This window comes from Nyctereutes procyonoides, unplaced genomic scaffold, assembly GCF_905146905.1.
Source record: "Nyctereutes procyonoides isolate TBG_1078 unplaced genomic scaffold, NYPRO_anot_genome, whole genome shotgun sequence".
Classification (NCBI taxonomy): domain Eukaryota; kingdom Metazoa; phylum Chordata; class Mammalia; order Carnivora; family Canidae; genus Nyctereutes; species Nyctereutes procyonoides.
In genome coordinates, this window is record NW_026575020.1 from 14,912,268 (window position 1) to 14,931,045 (window position 18,778).

An 18,778-nucleotide genomic window follows, 5' to 3' on the forward strand; every position below is an offset into this window, starting at 1 on the left:
CCGCTTTCCCCATGGGGAAGGCAGGAAGCTGCCCATCCCAGGGCCCCAGGCTGGGGGAGGGGAGCACGGTGTGGGGCTGGGTGGGGGCGGGGATGGGCTAGGTCTGGGCCACACATTTTCCCAAAACTTCTCCAAGCCTCTCAGCGGGCTCCCTCTCAATGGGCTCATTTCTGGAACCAAGAGGAATAGTTCAGGGGGATGGGAGGGTGGTATGCATGGACCAGCATCACCCACTGGGACTCCTTCCCAGAAGGCCATGGGCCTCTTCTCTGGGTCCCCCATTCAGAGTCAGGCCCTCACAAAGTTCAGGGGACTCTCGGATTCAAGGTCCCAAAGAGGGTTGGCATGCAGTAGGGGCCAGTGGGGAGGGAGATCATCACATGTTCTTTCCTTCCGGAAAGGCGATCCTCAACCTGAGAATTATTATCCAGGCCGGGTCCATAAATAGGGTGGAGAAAAGGAGAACAAGGCCCTTCATCCACCAGGGTCTGAAGAGACAGCAGTGAGGAGGGCAAGCTGGCTAGAAAAGGGACAGTGCTCCTTTAACAGACCACCGCTCTCCAGACCCTGGGTGGAGGGGAAGTGGCTGCCCTCCACGATAAGAGGATAAGAATATCAAAGTTGTGCAGTAACCTGAGTTCCTGGACCCCCACCCTTCGGGGCCCCTCCTCCTGGAGCATCTTGCTGTCCCACCACCACCCTCGGCCTAGAGTGCTCTTGTAGCTATCACCTCAGAGATATTTTGTCCCAGCAAACAAGAGTCACAGACTGGGAGTCAGGGGCCTGGCTTCAGGGCCCAGCTCTACTATAGACTCTCTCCACATGTGACCTGTGGCAAGACAGAACTGAGTGTCCCTCCCAGGGACCCACAGGTCCCTCAACAGTCTCCAACTCAGCCCCTTTCCTGTCCTGGGCCAGGTGGAGGTGTCTCCCATACCGCTCCCTTGTGACCACAGAGGCTGCTTTCCTTTCATGTGTCCCCAGTGCCCATGGCCAAAGACCACCAGTGATGTTTGGTTGTTTGTTTGTTTTAAGAGAGAGACTAAGGCCCAGTCTCTCCACCCCAGAACTTTTGGAGTCAGGAGGCTTCTGGAGGGGTTTGAGGCTTATACTGGTTGCCACCCTCAGGCTAGGGTTGAAGAGGGATGGAGCAGAGGTGAGGTCCAGTGTCCCTGGAGCCTGAACTTCTCCCCCCACCCAGCAATGGCTCCCAGCTCCAATGGCTTCAAACCAGGAGAAACAGGACAGGGCCAAAGACAAAATCAAGGACAAGGGGCATGGTCTGAAATAAGGACATAAAGATAATAAAAGTGGAACAAGTGGGGGACTGGAAGCCCCACTCCAGGCTGGCATGATCCACATGTGTGTCCTGCATAACTGACCAACAGGTACCTGAGGGAGGATCAGCGGATGCCGATGAGCGCATGTACATACGCACACACGCATGCACGCACATAAATACACACAAGGACACACATGGCCCAAAGGGCCCAAAAGATTCACAGTCTTTCCAGGGAGACAGCAGACATGCCCAGAGCCATGCAGACAGGTGGTGGGTAACAGCCCATCTCAGGCCTATAGACACACCTTAAGGAAGACCTGCTGCACACCCTGGACACATCTGCCTCCTTCCTGGAAACACCTGGGAAGGTTCACTTGGGAATTTGGAGCCAGCCCTGGGAGGGAACCAGGGAACCAGGGACGGCTTCAGAACACAAGCACCTCTGTACAAGAGGTGTGACTCCTACTCCTGCCCCCAAAGCCCTCTGTTGCCACAGTTCCCCAGGAGAAATGATGGCTAGTGGCTGAGACTGGAGGCGGTTGAGGAAGGATGCTTCTCTTTGTGGAGGAGAGAGGAGTTCAAGTTGACTCCTCAAACTCCACCCCTTGGCAATAGGTCAGGTTCCATCAGACACTGACTGGAAAGCCTTGCTCACTTGGACTCTGCTAGGAAGTGTCCTCCATGGTCCTTCTAGTTCTGACACTCTTTGTCCAGGGATCGTATTTCTGCTCAGAGGTAGCAAAAGGGGCGGAGGAATAGGGACCAGGATAAGAAGTAGTAGAGGCAGAGAAGCTGGCATCAGAAACAAAGTGGGAAGAGCCCTTCGCCAGGTGACAGGGCTGAGGCCGCTGGGGTCTGGGATCCTGGAGGGCTCCAGGTTCTCAATCGCACACCTCTGCCCCAACCTGACAGCTATCTTTGTGTGCCAAGCTGAGACTGTGGGTCGATAAAGGTGGGCCTGAGGAGAAAAGGACACAAGACCTGTCTTCAGCGACTCCCACTCTGATAGACAAGACAGATCTCTACACAGGGTGTGAAACTTTTGTGTGTCGGTGTGAGAACAATTTGTACCAAAGTGGGCACAGAGCTTCAGGTCTGATGTAGACTCCTGGATCCTGCTTGAGCAAACACTGAATCTGAGAGTAAAGTAGAGCCCACTTAAGGACCTCCACACATTCCTACATCCTACAAAATGACAGCGATGAGGGCAAATGAGTCCTGGGTGGGGTGGAGGGCCCCACAGGCCTGGACTGACAGGTGTTACAGTGGCCACCTCAGAGGTACAGGGGGCCCCCAGCAGATAAGGCTTCCTGGAGAAGGCGAGCATGGATGGAAGGGGGTTTGGAAAGAGAGAGAACAGGGCAGGAGCTGGCTGGCAAGGGGGAGAAACAGGGAGAAGAGGCCTAACATTTGCAAAGGGGAGTGGGCGCAGAGGGTGAAGGAAGGGCAAGGGTGCTGTCTGCACACGGAGGCACAGGCCCTCCCTGCAGCTGCACGGGTCTGGGGCCTTTGCTAGGCAACAGACAGAGATGGCAGCCCAGATAACCTGCCTCGTGAGGAGACAACAAGACAGAAGCCACAGGACCTAACCACTCACAAACAGGAAGTCAGAAGGCAGAGGAGGCCCGCCCTCAGGGGAGCAAGGCCTGGGGAGCCCCCAGGCCCCCGCTCTGTGTGACTACAGAGGAGGGAAACTGAACCCCTAGCATCGCAGTATGGGGCTAAGGACAACTGAAGTCAAGAGTCTCAAATGCTGGAACCTTTTGTCACCCTCCCTGGAAGGGCTACTAAAGGAAGCAGGGTCTGAGAAAAGGAAGTGCCTCAAGAACCTAAGACAGTGCATGGCCCTTGCAGACCTGAACTGGGCACCTAAGCAGGTGCCCTGGCTCCTTTCAGAGCCTCGGAGAGCACCAGTGGTGCTGAGAGGCCTCCCGAGGAGCAGAGTCGGCACCTTCTCCCCTCTGCCCTGTCTGCACTGCCCAGGCATCCCACAGGTTCAACTTCACTGTCTCCTGCTCTCCTGGGCTCAGATGCCAGCTCTGCTGGTCTGGTTCAGTTCTCCAGACCACAGTATTCAAGGCCTTTTAAGCAGCAAAGTCAGGGTGTAGTAACCTGGCCTGAGTTGGGAAACTGGCCTGCAAGCCCAGAGAGAGGCAGGAGGCAGCCTGAGGTCACAATGCAAGTGAAGGCCAACTTCGGAGTTTTGTCCATAGCATCTGGGAGGAGGCAGGACTATCTGGCTAGGAAATGGGGTGTGGGTGTGAGGAAGAAAGTTACCCTGACGACTGTTGCGGGAGTGACCATGAAACCAGAAGGCCACTGGGATCTCCCAGGAACACAAGCAGAAAAGGCCCCCCGCCCCTGGCTCTCTCCAACATAAGTGCTTGTATTAACTTGCTGCTTCTGCTCTAGCTTTAACGGCTATGAATGAACTCTGTGTTTATTGTATGTGCGTGTCCCAAGAGCTGGGACCAGGCAAGGCGTCCCTGCCTGGAACCTGCTATGCCTCTCAACAGTCTAACTCCCTTCCCCAACATCAGGACCACCAAACAGAAGGCAAAACAGGGAGACAGGAGACTAGGGGCCCAGCCCCCACACTGTGGCTATTTACAGTATAACTTCAGACCGTTCACAGAATCTGATCCCCAACCCGCAGCTTTTGTTTCTTCTCCTATAAAACTGAGGAGGAGGTTGACCAAGGACCCATTTGTTCTCTCAGAAGTTCTCAAGAGCAAGAGGGCCCAGGAACCTTGGAAGAGGAAGCAGCAAGATCTGTTTTCCAAGACCTGCCCAGCCAGTAGGTAGCTGATGGATTTCCCCAGCAGGCTCAAGGGCAGGGCTCCCATTACTCAGAGAAGGCAGGTGGCTGGGAAAGGATCTAGAGCAGAATCCTCCCCTTATTTTGTCTGGGAAAACGGGGCAAAAGGCTGGGGGCACTCCTTGGTCTATCTCTCCCCTCCTGCCAGCATCCTGTCCCCCACAGGATTCCTCACATCCCAGGGACTGCTGGAAGGGGCAGAGTGTGAGGTCTGCCCCATGAACTGCTCTGGGCCCTGTTGCCTCATTCACCCCCATGTTGAGCACACCTAGCTGGGGGGAAGGGCGGCAGCTGAGGCCACTAGAGAACTTTATAAAACACATTCTATCCCAATCTCATTTCATCAGCATGCTGAGCCACTGATGTAAATGATGGGATCCCCATTTCAGAGATGAAGAACTGGAACTCCACAAAGTTCAATTTCACGTTCCTGAAAACAAGCCAACAGTCTGCCTCCTGGTTCTGCCTCACTAAGGAACTCAATTCAAAGTGCCCCCGAGAAGAACCAGACCTCCGAGAGGTGACCCACCGGAGGGGGGAGTCGCGGCCTATGTCTGCTGGCGTACCCAGCTGGGAAAGGGGATTGGAAAAGGCAGTGGGAGGAACTCGAGTGGGCCCCACTCCCCAGGCGTGTGGGGGAGGCAGAGAGCCCTAAAGGATAGCCGAGGGGTCTGCGGAATCTCTCCAGCAGCAATACCTACTCCCTGCCCCTCCCGCCCCTTCCCTCCCAACCTAGCCGCAGTCAGATGAGGGAGCCGGCCGCGAAGTCTGAGGGCCCCCAGCGGCCACAGCAGCAGCTCACGGGTACTGGAGCCGTTAAAAAATGACTCAACCAGAAAGTGCGTTTGAAGCGACGCTTGTCAGGGCCCCAGAGCCAAACCTCAAAAAGACGAAGTGAGAGAGAGGAGCCTGCGGGGCCGGGCTGGGGGCGGAGGCCCGGGCTGGAGCCAGCCTGGCCAAATAAGGGCAAATGCTCCCAGGCTGACCAATGGCGCCCAGGCAGCCACGTCATGGGGCTGTGGCTGGGGGGCAGGGGAGAGGCCTGGGGCCAAATGGGAGCTGGGGACTGGGGCGGGGGGCCCAGGCTCTCCGGGAAGGGTCCAAGGGTGAGTGAGCAGCACGAGGTGTTGAGGCCCTCATCCCCAAAGACCTTGGTACTGAGGGCAATAGACCCGTGCCCCTGAAAGCCCCACCTACAGGCTGGGGCTCCAGGGGGCAAAAGGAAGAGAAGGAGGGCCCCCTCACCCCTGTCCCACTTATGGGCCCCAGATCCCCATCTGCCGTGACAGAAATTGAGGGAAGCCATAAGCTGATGCACCAGTGTAGTTTTGTCTGGCTACTGACTTTGGGTAAGTGATATAACTGAAACTCAGTTTTCTCATCTGTGAAAGGTGAATAGTACCTCACAGATGGTACTGAGGATGAGATTCAATGATTGAAAGGGGCCGGTTTTGAACCTGGTAATTGTCATACTGATACAGTAAATTATTAGAAGCCCAAGGACTGCTTCTCGCTCATATTCTTGCCTCCCAATTGTTGTGAAAGATCCCTTTGCAAGGACACCATGTGGCTCTCAGTGGTGGGCCCTGTGCCTATAGCAGGGGAGGAGAGGTGTGGAGGTCTGAGGGGTCTTTCTAATCGAAGCCTAGTCCCTCCTACCACAGAATAGACACACTTTCCTCAGTCTCAGTCACCAGAGACGTGGCGTGGCCAACCTGATCACCTCCACCTCATCTTCCCACCGGGTCCTTCTGAGCTCCACACTCTGCCTCCACCTCCCCGCTCCCCTGGAGTGCAGGGCTGAAGAAGTGAGTCTATTCAGCTACCCAGAGACAGTGCCAGTGTCTCAGCTGCCAGCACAGGGTGGGGGGCAGCAGCTGGCTTCTCCTAGGGGACCTCTGATCACTCCCTTGCCTCAGGCCTTCCCAGCCCCTGCTGGGACCATAGCCCAGGTGAAATGGCTGCCAGTCTCTTCCTCTCCAGTCCTTCTCTGTCCCAAGCACAGATTTGCATTTCCCCCCTGCCCTCTGCTACCCAAGCCCCCAGGGACAAGGTGACAGTTAAACCCCTTCCTCTGACTAGTGGCCCCAGAGCACTCACTTCCTTCCAGGTATTTTCCAGGATGGGGGGAGGGGTTCATACAGTGGCACTGGCTGATTGTGGGGAAGAATGAGAGAAGCTGGGGTCCCTACACTCTAGCGTCTGAAGTTGTTGCTTACCATCCCTCAAGTTCTCTCTGTAGCACAAGAACTCAGTGTGGAGGAAGGAGAATGCACAGGCAGGAAGCAGCACATAAGAGCAGGAGCTCTTAAAATGGGCCTGCCAGGCCTCTGACTTCTTACAGACTCAGGCTTCCATCTGTGGAATGGACTTTCAAGGAAAGCTCAGGGTTCAAGTCCTCTGTCCATGACCCCATAATGCCTGCCTTCTACTCTGGGGGGAGTGTTCAGAATCAGAGTGCCAGAGGTCCTCTGTCACATTTCTTGGAGGATCTGGCATGTTGGCACCAGCAGCACAGTTTTCTCTGCCCTACTTTCTTAGGGTCTTAAGGCAAAGAGAATCACAAGCATCTCTAGGCAGAAGGCACCAGGCTAGGTAGGGTAGGACGTATAAAGTAGCAGTGGCCCCTTTGGTGTCAGGCTGACCACTGCCTCTGGTGCTGTCTTCTCACCCATAAAGTGGGGAGGTTGGCCTAGGTCATGACTCTCCCAGGCTTCACATTCTCTGTATGATCTGCTGTCACTCTAGAGCCCCAATGCTCTGGTGAAGGACTCTGCACCCCAAAGGCCCAGACAGGCAGCCATGTGCTTTCTTCCTCAGTCTACACCTTATTGGCCCACCCTATAGCACCCTTATAGCTCACCCTATGCTACTGGCTATCTGTTCTCCTGGCTCAAACAAGACTGGAAGGGGGACAGCCACACATGGGGAGAAGTGGCAGGCTAACATGAATCCAAGAGGTAGAAAAATAATCAGTCCCAGAACCATTTCACATGATACAAAAATGGAGGTGTATAACAATGACTTTGAGCCAAGTAAAGGTTAAATCATACCCAGAATTTTGTATCCAAAAAGCGAGGAAATATATGAAAACAAGAGAACAGAGAGATTAAAATAAAAAGCCATGGTGCTTAAAAGTAAAATGTGTTGGTTGTGATATATTTATGTATGATGGATGTATTGGAACATCCATTGTCCAACAGTACTACAGGGAGGACATTCTTACCACACTTACCAAGAACTTATCTAGAGCTGGACAACTTTGGATAAAGATGATTCCTTAGATACACTTAACAGTTTACAGCTCTCAGATTGCTTTTACATAAATTAATGTATATCTCACAACTATCCTAAGATAGGACTACTGTGTCTTTAAGTGAATTTTTAATTTGAAGTTAGCGTACAAACAGAAAAGTGAATAAATCATGAGTATATGACTCAATACATTTTCAGAAAGTGACCTAATCTATACAACTAGCATCCAGATCAAGAGACTCAAGATCCTTTCATAACTCCTCTCACACCCCCACTTGTCATGGGTAACCACTATCCCACTGCTTAAAGCAGAGTTTTGTCAGCTGCATCGTATAGAGAGGAAACTTTTAGAGCAGTCAAGGGACTGGAGGCAGAAGCAATACCTCTAATTGGTTATGTGTGTGTATTTTCATTACAAGTCTCAGTGTTCCAGTGGAGTGTGAAGGTGCCATAATGGGGCTGCAGATGGAGGTGGTAAGTAGGAAAAAAGCAGAAGTTGGGGGTATGGAGCACAGATCAGCAGATACCTAAGAGCTGCTAAAGTAGAAGAGAAGATGCAGGCAGGTGAGAACTGGAGGAGGGCTAGACCTGTTTCCCAATGTCCTGCCTAGGGATCCTTGAGTAAATCCCAAGGATCACCTCCCTGGACCATTTCCCCACATTGCCTCCTCCTGAGGTCATTTTAGACTGGGAGACTAGAGACGTAAGTGGTAGGCGTAGGGTGTTCGGGGGACTCAATGTATAGGGACATGTAACTTTCTATGATAAACCAATGCCTCATGCTGGTTCTGTGGAATACTCATGAAGGGAACAAGCCCACGGCATCCAGGGCAACCTATATAAGAAGTTAACAGCCCTAAATTTAGAGTTAAGGCTCTACTTCTTGATCATGGCCAAGTCACTTTAACTTTGACCTTCAGTCTCTTCATCACTATATAAAGATGTTAACGATGACACAGGGGTTTTGTGAGGATCAGGTAAGATAAAGGGACATGAAAGCCCTTTTGTCAACTGAAAATGCCACTTAAATGAAAGGCTTTACTGATAAACATGAACCAAACTTCCAAAGTAAGATACTAATCTGTTCTTCAACATTGCCTACCTCTTTTACACATGCTCACAGAATCAGGTGTCAGGGAGGGAACATGAGGATTGAATGGCGGGCTATGGACAGGCTTGGAGTAGGAAAGTAGTGGCCATGCCCAGAAATGGCCATGCCCAAAAATGAGGCCAAACCTACAGAGCTCAGCCTGAGCTTAATCCTCCCCAGCTCATCCCCATTATTTCTCGGAAACAGCTTCCCTCCAAGACAAGAACATTCCTCCCCTCGTTCCATCAGCCATCAATTGCTGCCCAGGGCTGTAGTCTGCATTCAGCAATGAACTGCCACTGAGTATGTTTTTTAACCCCTCAGGCAGTAGTGGGTAGGAAGTAGAGAATGAGGAATAAGTAGATAAGGGGAAGGCAGCCCCATCACTACACTGACTCACGTCTGTCATTGCTGAACTAGGGAGGAGCCTCGCTTTTCTGAAGCAGAGAAACCAAATGACTGAGCAAAAGACCAAGACCCTGGATGGATGCGGGACCTCAGTGGTCAGAACGGGGCTGAAGCTCTGACAGGCACAGTGAGAAGGGCGCAGCCTTCACTGAGGGCAGCAGTGGCACCAGCAGCAGGGGGAGCAGCCGAGACCTCCTCTTCCACATAGCCCTGCTCCCTCCAAGGGAGCCGTGAAGAACCAGCAGTCCCTCTTTTAGTTTCTTTGGGCTCCCAGCAGTGGATAGACTCTAGCACCTTCTTGCCTGTCAGGCTGTTGAGCGGCACCGTAAGCAGCTTCCAGGACCACAAAAAGCAAGAAAGCGAATTGAGCAGCAGCTTCCAGGCAGAGCCCATTTGACACCAGGTCTGTGAAATCCGGTCCCCACGACTGGCCACCCCTCCCCCACAACCATCAGGCCTGTGTCTTTCGCTTCCTGCAAGGCTAACAGTTAGGGCCTCAGCCCGCTGTAGGGCTGAGGCAGGCAGGCTGAGTGTGGTTATTTGTGCACAGCTCCTCTTGCCTCCCCTCCCCACAACTGTTTCCATTCTCACCGAGCAGCCACGTCCGGGTCAGACACGCAGGACAGCAGCTGGGGATTTCCAAGGGACTTTTTTGAGAGAAGCCAGTGAAAGTTGGGTGTTGGCTGCACAGCCTAGGCACTCTTGCTGAAACCCACTTCTTCCCTCCAGAACATAAGGCTGGCCTGGTGGGGCTACTTCCCAAGGATCCTTTTAGATGGGAATTGAACAAAAACCACCACCCTTGAGCTCTTTCAGTTTGCTGGGCTGGAGAAATCCTTTAAAAATCCAGTTGAAATGGGGGTTAATGGACAATTCCCTCAGAGCTTGAAGGCATCAGCAGAAAACAGTTCTGGTCTGAGAAAGACCCATGAGTGACAGGAGCCGCCTGAGCCACTCCCAGCTTCCTTCCCATGGGCCTATGAGACGACAAGGACAGGGGTGGGAGGAGGTTCACTGGACAATCAGCACCTCTCCCTCCTTTCCACACACTCCAGGGCCACAGGTAACAAGAGACAGACTCACTAGCAACACCAGGTGGCTAGAGACACAAAGCCTCTGTTCATAAGTCAAGAGCTCATTCTGCAGCAGTGATTCTAGACATTTCTCCCACTATTTGGCTGACTATGCACATACTGCACATATTTAAAAATAGCTAATAGGGATCCCTGGGTGGCGCAGCGGTTTAGCTCCTGCCTTTGGCCCAGGGTGTGATCCTGGAGACCCGGGATCGAATCCCACATTGGGCTCCTGGTGCATGGAGCCTGCTTCTCCCTCTGCCTATGTCTCTGCCTTTCTCTCTCTGTGTGACTATCATAAATAAATAAATAATTTAAAAAAATAAAAATGAAAATAAAAATAGCTAATAAAAAGAGTAAATGAATTTTACCTTTTATAAAACCTAAGTTCTAGAATGTTCACTTTGCTTCATTTTTATAATCATAATACTAAGGTAAACAGGCAGAGTGTTATCACTGTTCTACAGATGAAGAAACCTAGGGAATCAAAATGGGGATATGAAAAGGATTCCCTGTGGAAATTTAATAAGAATGTATGATATTTATCATTCCAAAACAGGTAACTCACCTTGGCCAATATCCTGATATCAAAACCTCCTACTAAGCCAGAAGGGAAAGGGAGGGACCCAACATCTCCAGAGGCATAAACCAGACCAAGGCCCAGCAGCCACCCGAGGGGCTCCAATTAGAGGAATACATCAGAATGTGTGTGGCAGAGGAGGGTCATGGGTACCACTGAGCGGCCTAAGGTATAGCAAAAGCAGTTAAGAAAAAAAAAAGGGGGAGCAGGTGAGGGCATTAAACATGGTCAACAGGCAAAGAATACTGAGAAACCTCAGGCTTTCTTTCAAGGGACACTTGCTGCACCAGGTCTAAAGAGCAAAAGTCGGCAACCCTCACACACCAGGACTACCAGCTTGCCTAGACCCAGGACAGCAGACCTTCCAACAAGACCCAAGGAAGCACACTAGAAAGGCTGCAATCCCAGAAGGCTAAAAGACGGGTAATGGGAAGCAGGACTGCCTCTACTGCTCGGCAAAGTGCTTACAGGGTTAAGTGAGTTCTTCCTGGGCCCATGTAAAAGGAAGAGGGACACAAGGCATCTGTCATGGGCTTAAGAACTTTCCTTAAGAACGTTCACGTTTATTGGCATCTGACCCAGAGTCCTACCCATGGGTCAGGGCACAGACCTGATCTCCTACCCCCCATTCATTTCGGTCTCTGTCAGTACACAAGCCCAAACCACCCCACCCCCATCAGAAATCCCAAAGGTAAAATGACCCAGGGACACGCTGTGCTCTCTCAACAGTCTGCTGAGTCTCAGAACTGGAGGGTGGGGAGTATCTGAAGTTCTGCTCCTTTAGTTCCAGAACAAAAAATAAGCAGATGCAAGAGGTGAGGAGCAAAGATGCTGGCGGCCACACATCTTGCTAGGTCTTTATAGCTGTGTCTCTGGATTTGTAGGCCACTCCTCGACTTTTCAGCTCTCGCACGATTCCTGCAGCAGGAAAAGAAACAGCTCTGTGAGGGGTGGGGAAGATTCCAAAGGGCTAAGAAAGGTCTTTCTACTATCACTTTGGGTGGGGGAAGGGAGGAAGGAAGGAAGGTGCTCCTCAGCAAACTGGAGTCCTAGACAACTCATCAACTGATGACTCAGACACACGTTTGGCCATGACTTGGTAAGAATGAGAAGGAAAAGGGAGCCCCGTTGTAGTCACTGAAACCAAGGGTCCTAGAGCCAAAATGCCTGGGTTCAAATTCTAGCTCCTCTCTTACTAGCAGGGTGACCCTGGGCAAGCTATTTAACCTCTGTGCCTCAGTTCCCTCACAGAGTTGGGAGGACTAGTGTGCAGTCACATAAAGGACTTCCAGGGAGCTTGGCGCAGTACGCGAACATCGGCTGCTGTTCTGATAATTACCTTGGGGAAGGCGGCCAGTGACTGACACTGCATATACACCCGGCTTAAAGTTACCTAGGAGAGAAGAAAAGAGATGGCAGTGAGAGAGAATTAAGTCTAAAAACCAAATGGAGGTTTAAGCTAAAAAACGAAAGGAATGCTGCAACTCTAAGAAAGGAGCAATCACGTCTTTTGGCTACAGTGTTAAATGACAGGGCACAGGACACTTTCCTCATGTTTCCTACAACCCATCTATTTCATTTGGAGGCCACTTACCCGCTGATTTAAGACTGCCCCACTAGACCTGAGAGAAAGGGAGACACTTACTGACTCGCTGCCACTTGGAGACCCAGCTGTCCTCTGGACTCATCATCGCAATGATTCTGGGAAGGGAAAAGAAGCAGAGTCAGCTGAGCCTCCCCTACTGGAGAAGAGAGAGATGGAGGAAAATGCCCACTTTACTCTTCCAGCCAGCAAAATAGTTCTAGGAGAGGAAACGCAGGAAAAAGCCAAGTAGTGAGTCTCTACTAGAAAGCAGGGGAACGCACTACTAAATGCTGGGAAGGGGCTGATCTAAAGTTAGTACTGATGAAGGTTCTTTGCCTGCGAAGCATAGGTCAGTCACCATTCCCAAAGGACTAGCTCACCAGGCTCAAAAAACATCGGGAGCCCCAGCCCAGATTCTCTGGGAAACAGGACAGCTTTAAAAATACATGACTAACTACAGCCAACAGGACCACTAGGGGGCTGGGCACCAATGCAAACGGCGGGTAAAAGAAAACCATGGGTCCTCCTACCAGAAGTAAGTTAGACTTGGCCAAGCTCTGCCTCTGATGAGCTGTAGAGCCTAACACACATATGGAGACCACTCTCAAAATTTCATGGTATGAAACTCAAAGACTGAGCTAATACAGGAAAAACAGCTAGCACAGAGTAGATGCTAAATTAGCATTAGCTCTCCTTACTATCCTAATTGTTCTTCCCAGGATAGCTCTGATCCTAGTGCACAGGCAACAGAAAGGCCACTTAAGGGCTAGAAGACTGCCACTGGAGCTTGACAGGTAAACAGGCACTTTCAGAAGCTACAGAGGTCATTTCTGTCATTCATTCATTCAAATGCTTGCTGACTGCCTTCTGTGACAGGTCTGCTCTAGGACACTGACACCTGCCAACATTTACCTTCTCGATAACCATTCTCTCTTCTCTTGGCAACAATCTTGGATTCTTATTTGGGGAGCCTCCCTCCCCATCCAAATCCTACATACTCAGCCATCTGCTGTGAGTGGAACTGATCCCACTCTCCAGGGTGGTGAAGTAGGGTAACACCTATCCTGGCCTGGCAGTTTAGTAAGTAGTGTGTTTAAGCCTAGTTTGTGTGTAAATCCTTTTTTAAAAAAAGATTTAAGGCACATACACAGGCCGCTCTCTGGACCAACAGTATGTTTTCTTCTGATCTTCATAAGCAACTTGTCTAGCCTTATAGTGCCTGTCACTCAACCTTATGATTTAACCTCAATAGCACCCCCACCATTCTCCAAACATACCCTGATTTTCCCACCCCATGATTTTGCTCAAGTCATTCCCTTCTTTAGTATGCTTTTTCTAAAATGTTCTCTTACCGCAATCTCCTCAGAGCTCCTGTACTTCTTAAAAGAGCCTGATTCACCTGGTATCTCCTCTGCTTCTAGCTGAGTTCATCTGGCCCTCCTCTGATCTCCTTTAGCCCTTGATATATCCATTTTCCAAAATCTAACTTGTGTCAGAATACACAAATAACTCAAATAACTCCTACAACTCAACAATAAAAAAGCCAAATAACCTACTTCCAAAGTGGGAAAAGCATTTGAACAGATATTTTTCTGAAGATATACAAATGGCCAATAAGCACATAAAAAAGATGCTTAACATCACTAATCATCAGGGGATGGCAATCAAAACCTCAACAATACCACTCAAATCCAATAGGGTAGCTACTATCAAATCCTAAACAAAACACAAAAGATAAGTAATAAATGTTGGCAAGGGTGTGGAGAAGCTGGAACCCCTGCACACTGCTGGTGGGAACATAAAATGGTGCTGCTGCTGTGAAAAACACTATGGCAGTTCCTCTAAATGTTAAACATAGAACAACTCAGCAATTCCACTTCTGGATATATACCCTAAAGAAGTGAAAGCAGGGACTTGATCAGATATTAGTAAACCCATGTTCATAGCAGCATTATTCATGACAGCTACAAGACAGAAGCAACCCAAGTGTGTAACAACAGACGAATGAATAAAATGTAGTATATACATATAATGGGATCACTCAGCTTAAAAAGAAAAGCCAGATGCATGCTAGGATATGGATAAACCTTAAAGATGTGATGCTAAATGAATTAAGTACAAAAGGACAAATATTGTATGATTTGACTTACATGAATTATCTACAATATACTTCAAATTCATACAGAAGGAGGGGCATCTGGGTGGCTCAGTTGGTTAATCATCTGTCTTTGACTTGGGTCATGATTCTGGGGTCCTGGGATCCAGTCCCGTGTTGGGCTCCCTGCTCAGTGGAGAGCCTGCTTCTCCCTCTCTCTGTGCTGCTCCCCCTGCTTGTGGTCTCTCACCTCTGTCAAATAAATAAAATCTTAACAACAACAAAAAAAATTCATACAGAGAGAAAGTAGAATGGTAGTTGGCAAGGGCTATGGAGCAGGGAAAATTAGATGAAAAAAGTTCTGGAGACGGATGGTAGTGACAGCTGCACAATGTGAAGATATTTAATACCACTGAATTCTACACTTAAAAATGGAGTTCAACAAGGGGCTCAGTTCCAGGACCCTGGGATCATGACCTGAGCTGAAGGCAGATGCTTAACTGACTGAACCTCTGAGGAGCCCCTCTTTATTCATTTGTTAGCAATTTTGTTACAGTGCTAACAAATCAATGAAGGGACTGGAGTGTCTAACTGTGCATATACATGTGTAGGCAGTAAGGTTCCATGACAACAGCGTTTTGGCCCAATCCTTCATTCTTCCTTAGAGGAAGTCAAAGAAGGAATGGGTGGAGTTGGCCTCACCTTGAAGGAAGTTTAATAAGTACCGTGTTTGAGCCCAGTTTGTGTAAATCATTTTCTTAAAAAAAGATTTAGAGAGGAGAGAGCATGCAGGCAGTGGAGGGACAGAGGGAAAGGGAGAATCTCAAGCAGACTCCCTCCTCACGGAGCACGTAGCCCAATGTGGGGCTCAATCTCAGTACCCTGAGATCATGACCTGAACTGAAATCCAAAAATGAACACTTAACTGACTGAGCCACTCAGGCATCCCTATGTGTAAATCCTTAATTGGCCTAGAGGCCAAAAGACACTTTATAATATCTTCTTAACCCCCAAAGAATACTGCCTTCTGGCTCCTACCTTAGGGGTAAAATAACCTGAGACCTGGCCACTTATGTTAGACTCATTTCCCTTTTCCCCATTGGACAATCTCACCAAGGAAAACTTCTTATGGGGGCCTCTTAGATACATCTAAAAGCATCAGCTTTCAGGTAATAATTTACCATTACTGTACCTTACCTTACCTTCATTTTCAGGTAGTGTCATCATGCATTCAACAAACATTTATTAGCCCTCTGCCACCTTCCAGGCCGTGTGCCAGATCATTTTTTATTTTTTTTTAACTTATATACATATATTTTAGTTTATATACATAAAATATATTTAATTTTTTAAACTTATATACATATATTTTAGTTTATATACATAAACTAAATATAAACTATATATGTAAATATATAATATATATATTTTAATATATATATTAAATATATAGATATATATAAAGATTTTATTTATTTACTCGTGAAAGACACACACACACACAGAGAGAGAGAGAGAGAGAGAAAGAGGCAGAGACACAGGCAAAGGAAGAAGCAGGCTCCACGCAGGGAGCCCAATGCAGGACTTGATCCCGGGACTCCAGGATCACGCCCTGGGTCAAAGGCAGGCGCTAAACCGCTGAGCCACCCAGGGATCCCCCATTTCTTTTTAAAAAGATTTTATTTGTGGGTTGCCTGGGTGGCTCAATGCTTGAGCATCTGCCTTTGGCTTAGGTTGTGATCCCAGGATCCTGGGATCAAGCCCCACATCAGGTTCCCCACAGGGAGCCTGCTTTTCCCTCTGCCTGTGTCTCTACCTCTCTCTCTGTGTCTCTCATGAATAAATAAAAATTTTTTTAAAAGCAATAATTGGGATCCCTGGGTGGCGCAGCGGTTTGGCGCCTGCCTTTGGCCCAGGGCGCGATCCTGGAGACCCGGGATCGAGTCCCACGTCGGGCTCCTGGTGTATGGAGCCTGCTTCTCCCTCTGCCTGTGTCTCTGCCTCTCTCTCTCTCTCTGTATGACTATTGTAAATAAATAAAAAAAAAATTTAAAAAAAAAAAATAAAAAAAAAAAAATAAAAGCAATAATAATAAAAAAGAAATTATTTTATACTCCTTTCCCTTGTTCTACATCTTGTCAATCTAGTATATATTTTACCGTTAGAGCATACTTGTTTGGACTAGCCACATCCTCAAAATAGCTTTGAGAACAACCAGGATTATAGTCTCAGTAGTCTGCTTCACGTTTACTTGGTGGGGTGGGTATAGGAGTAACAAAGAAGCGAATGAAGGAATTTAAAGAAGCTTACCCATCAAAGGAGGAGCTGGTGCAGTCATATACCATCTCCCGGTTACCCTTCATCTGAAGGTATGCATCACAATTGTCACAACCGTCATATTCAAACTGGTCTATAGTCTGGGAGGGAGATAAAACGGGGTAGGGATGAACATAAACAAGGCCAAAAGAAGAAGTAGCTTTTTCCATACTTTTACCTGGTCAAGGTAGAAGGCTCCCTATGTTGGCTCTGTCTCATCAGGTTCCCCACCTACCACTCCCACAGCCCCATTCCTAAAGTTCCACCTTCAAGTCTTCCCTCTCTTGTTCCTAACTGCGTTTTACCTATTCCTTTCCCTAGTCCCCTCAGGGTCAGGCATCCTCTCTGATTACTCTCCTCAGCTGCAGATCCCCACCCTCATCTGACTCCCAGTGGCCTTCGGTTTCAACAGATGTTCACCGAACGTCTGTTAAGGATCAGACCTGTGCTGAGGATTCAAAGGCATCTAAGACTCCCTGCGTTCCTACAGATTTAAACGATGGCCTCCAGCTGCTTCCCACACCCCCTGCCAAACCCGGGGTCCCGGACCTTACTTTTCGCTAACCCCCATCCCCCTTCCACCTTTTCCCCCAACCTGGATCCCCCATCGTCCCTACAACCAGCTCCCCGAAGGACACCTTGACCAGCGAACACAGCAAACAAGCCCGCAGATGCCGCAGGTCCTTCGGCACCGTCTCCAGCGCCATCCTCTCCGACAAAACACCAGCAAAGGACTGGGCCTCGGATTCCTCAGCCGCCGGAAGTAAACATCGAATTACCCAGAATGCCTTCCACTTCCGGTACATCGGACTTCCTCTTCCGGTGTGGGAAGCCTCAAGGCCCAGCCCCCCCCCCCCCGCCTAAGGAGATGGTTTCTCCCGCCTGGAGGCGGAGCCAGCCGGCAGTCACCTGGGCCGGCGCGCGCACCCGCCACCTGGGCCGGCGCGAGGGCGAGGCCCGCGCGGCCGTTGGGCCCGTGGGCAGGGCCGTGGGGGAGGGGCGGCGCGGCTGGCGCCTGCGCGGGAGCGCGCCGCGGCGCGGGCCGTTTGATCCGGGCGGCTGGCAGCCGGCCGCCGCTCCCCGTCGGAGGTTCCCAGATGCCAGCCGAGATTCCTTTTTGTCTTCCCGTTTTATTTTATTCTTTTTAAATTTATTTATTTATGATAGTCACAGAGAGAGAGAGAGAGAGAGAGAGAGAGGGATCGGCAGAGGGAGAAGCAGGCTCCATGCACCGGGAACCCGACGTGGGATTCGATCCCGGGTCTCCAGGATCGCGCCCTGGGCCAAAGGCAGGCGCCAGACCGCTGCGCCACCCAGGGATCCCTGTCTTCCCGTTTTAAAAGCGTAGGACCGGAGAGTCCGCTGTCTCCCTCTGGGTTCTCTCTGCGGAGCGGGAAAGAAATCGGGGACAGCCCCTCTGTTTCCTGGGAGCAGTGTAGGGTTTCCGCTTGCCGTGGGCGGGAACGCTGGCCTGGGAGCCCAGGGCGCGCAACAGGCGTATTTAATTATCGTTTAATTTTTTAAAATGTATTTTCCTTGTTCCGGCTGATGATTTAGGCTTTGTGCAGCTTTTAGCATTGAGACAGTTCCTTTACTTGAGAACATCTGCGGGGGATAGCAGATCTTGTGTCTTTTTTTTTTTTTTTCATCCTTTAGAGAGCAAGATACTTCTTTGCTCTCTGGTTCAAAGCTGGGCTATGGACAAGGACCGGCGCTGTGAAACCTTTCCAGAAGAAGGGGAAACGTGCTTTGTGAGGCCGGGAGCAAGGGCCGCCCAGGCTGTGTGGAATTGGTGGCAATTTAGCACCAGCCCTGGATCCTCACAGTCGCCCCACGGGAAGGCAGAGCACAGTGGTGTTTATCAGAGTTGGAGCTCCGGGATATAAATAGATGGTTTCAGACCCTGCTACTCTATCCTCCCAACCAGGCCTCCCCACCGAAACTGGCTTTTTCAAGGGGGCCTGCTGTTCGTGCCCGTGCTGTGTTCACATGGGCTCTGTGATGGGTTAGGATGTCCTCCAGCCCTGGATACTTACTTCCCACCTCCAAACTTGCTTTCAGGCTGGTCTCAGGGGAGCCCTGCAACACCTCTGTGAAGCAGGCCAATTTTATGGGTGGGAAAAGCGAGGGTATTTGCCCAAGGTCACAAAGTCACAGGAGTGTGAAGTAAGAGGTACAATAATAATAATACTGATAATGACTGGACCACAGAATCTAGTCATGCTTCCCCTCCACCCTTCCTTGATCTCCCTAACCCATGCTTTTAAGGGGCT

At 50.0% G+C, this 18,778-nt stretch overlaps 1 protein-coding gene across 1 annotated transcript; it reads right to left on the reverse strand.

Moving 5' to 3' along the window:
• Nucleotides 1-11,035: 11,035 nt before the first annotated feature.
• Nucleotides 11,036-17,299, reverse strand: SUPT4H1 (SPT4 homolog, DSIF elongation factor subunit). Its single transcript, XM_055301263.1, has 5 exons — nt 17,144-17,299; nt 16,500-16,606; nt 12,155-12,210; nt 11,849-11,902; nt 11,036-11,427 (listed from the first exon to the last, which is right to left on the reverse strand). Exons 1-5 carry the CDS (start codon nt 17,210-17,212, stop codon nt 11,360-11,362), a joined length of 354 nt encoding a protein of 117 aa, XP_055157238.1. The 5' UTR covers nt 17,213-17,299; the 3' UTR covers nt 11,036-11,359.
• Between the last annotated feature and the right edge of the window lie 1,479 nt (nt 17,300-18,778).

Coding starts and splice junctions, on each gene's coding strand:
- SUPT4H1 (XM_055301263.1), bottom strand. CDS start 17,212: ATGGCGCTGGAGACGGTGCCGAAGGACCTGCGGCATCTGCGGGCTTGT. Junction 12,211..16,499: donor ACCAGCTCCTCCTTTGATGG/GTAAGCTTCTTT, acceptor TTCCCTTCCCAG/AATCATTGCGATGATGAGTC. Junction 11,428..11,848: donor CACTGGCCGCCTTCCCCAAG/GTAATTATCAGA, acceptor TTCCTGCTGCAG/GAATCGTGCGAGAGCTGAAA.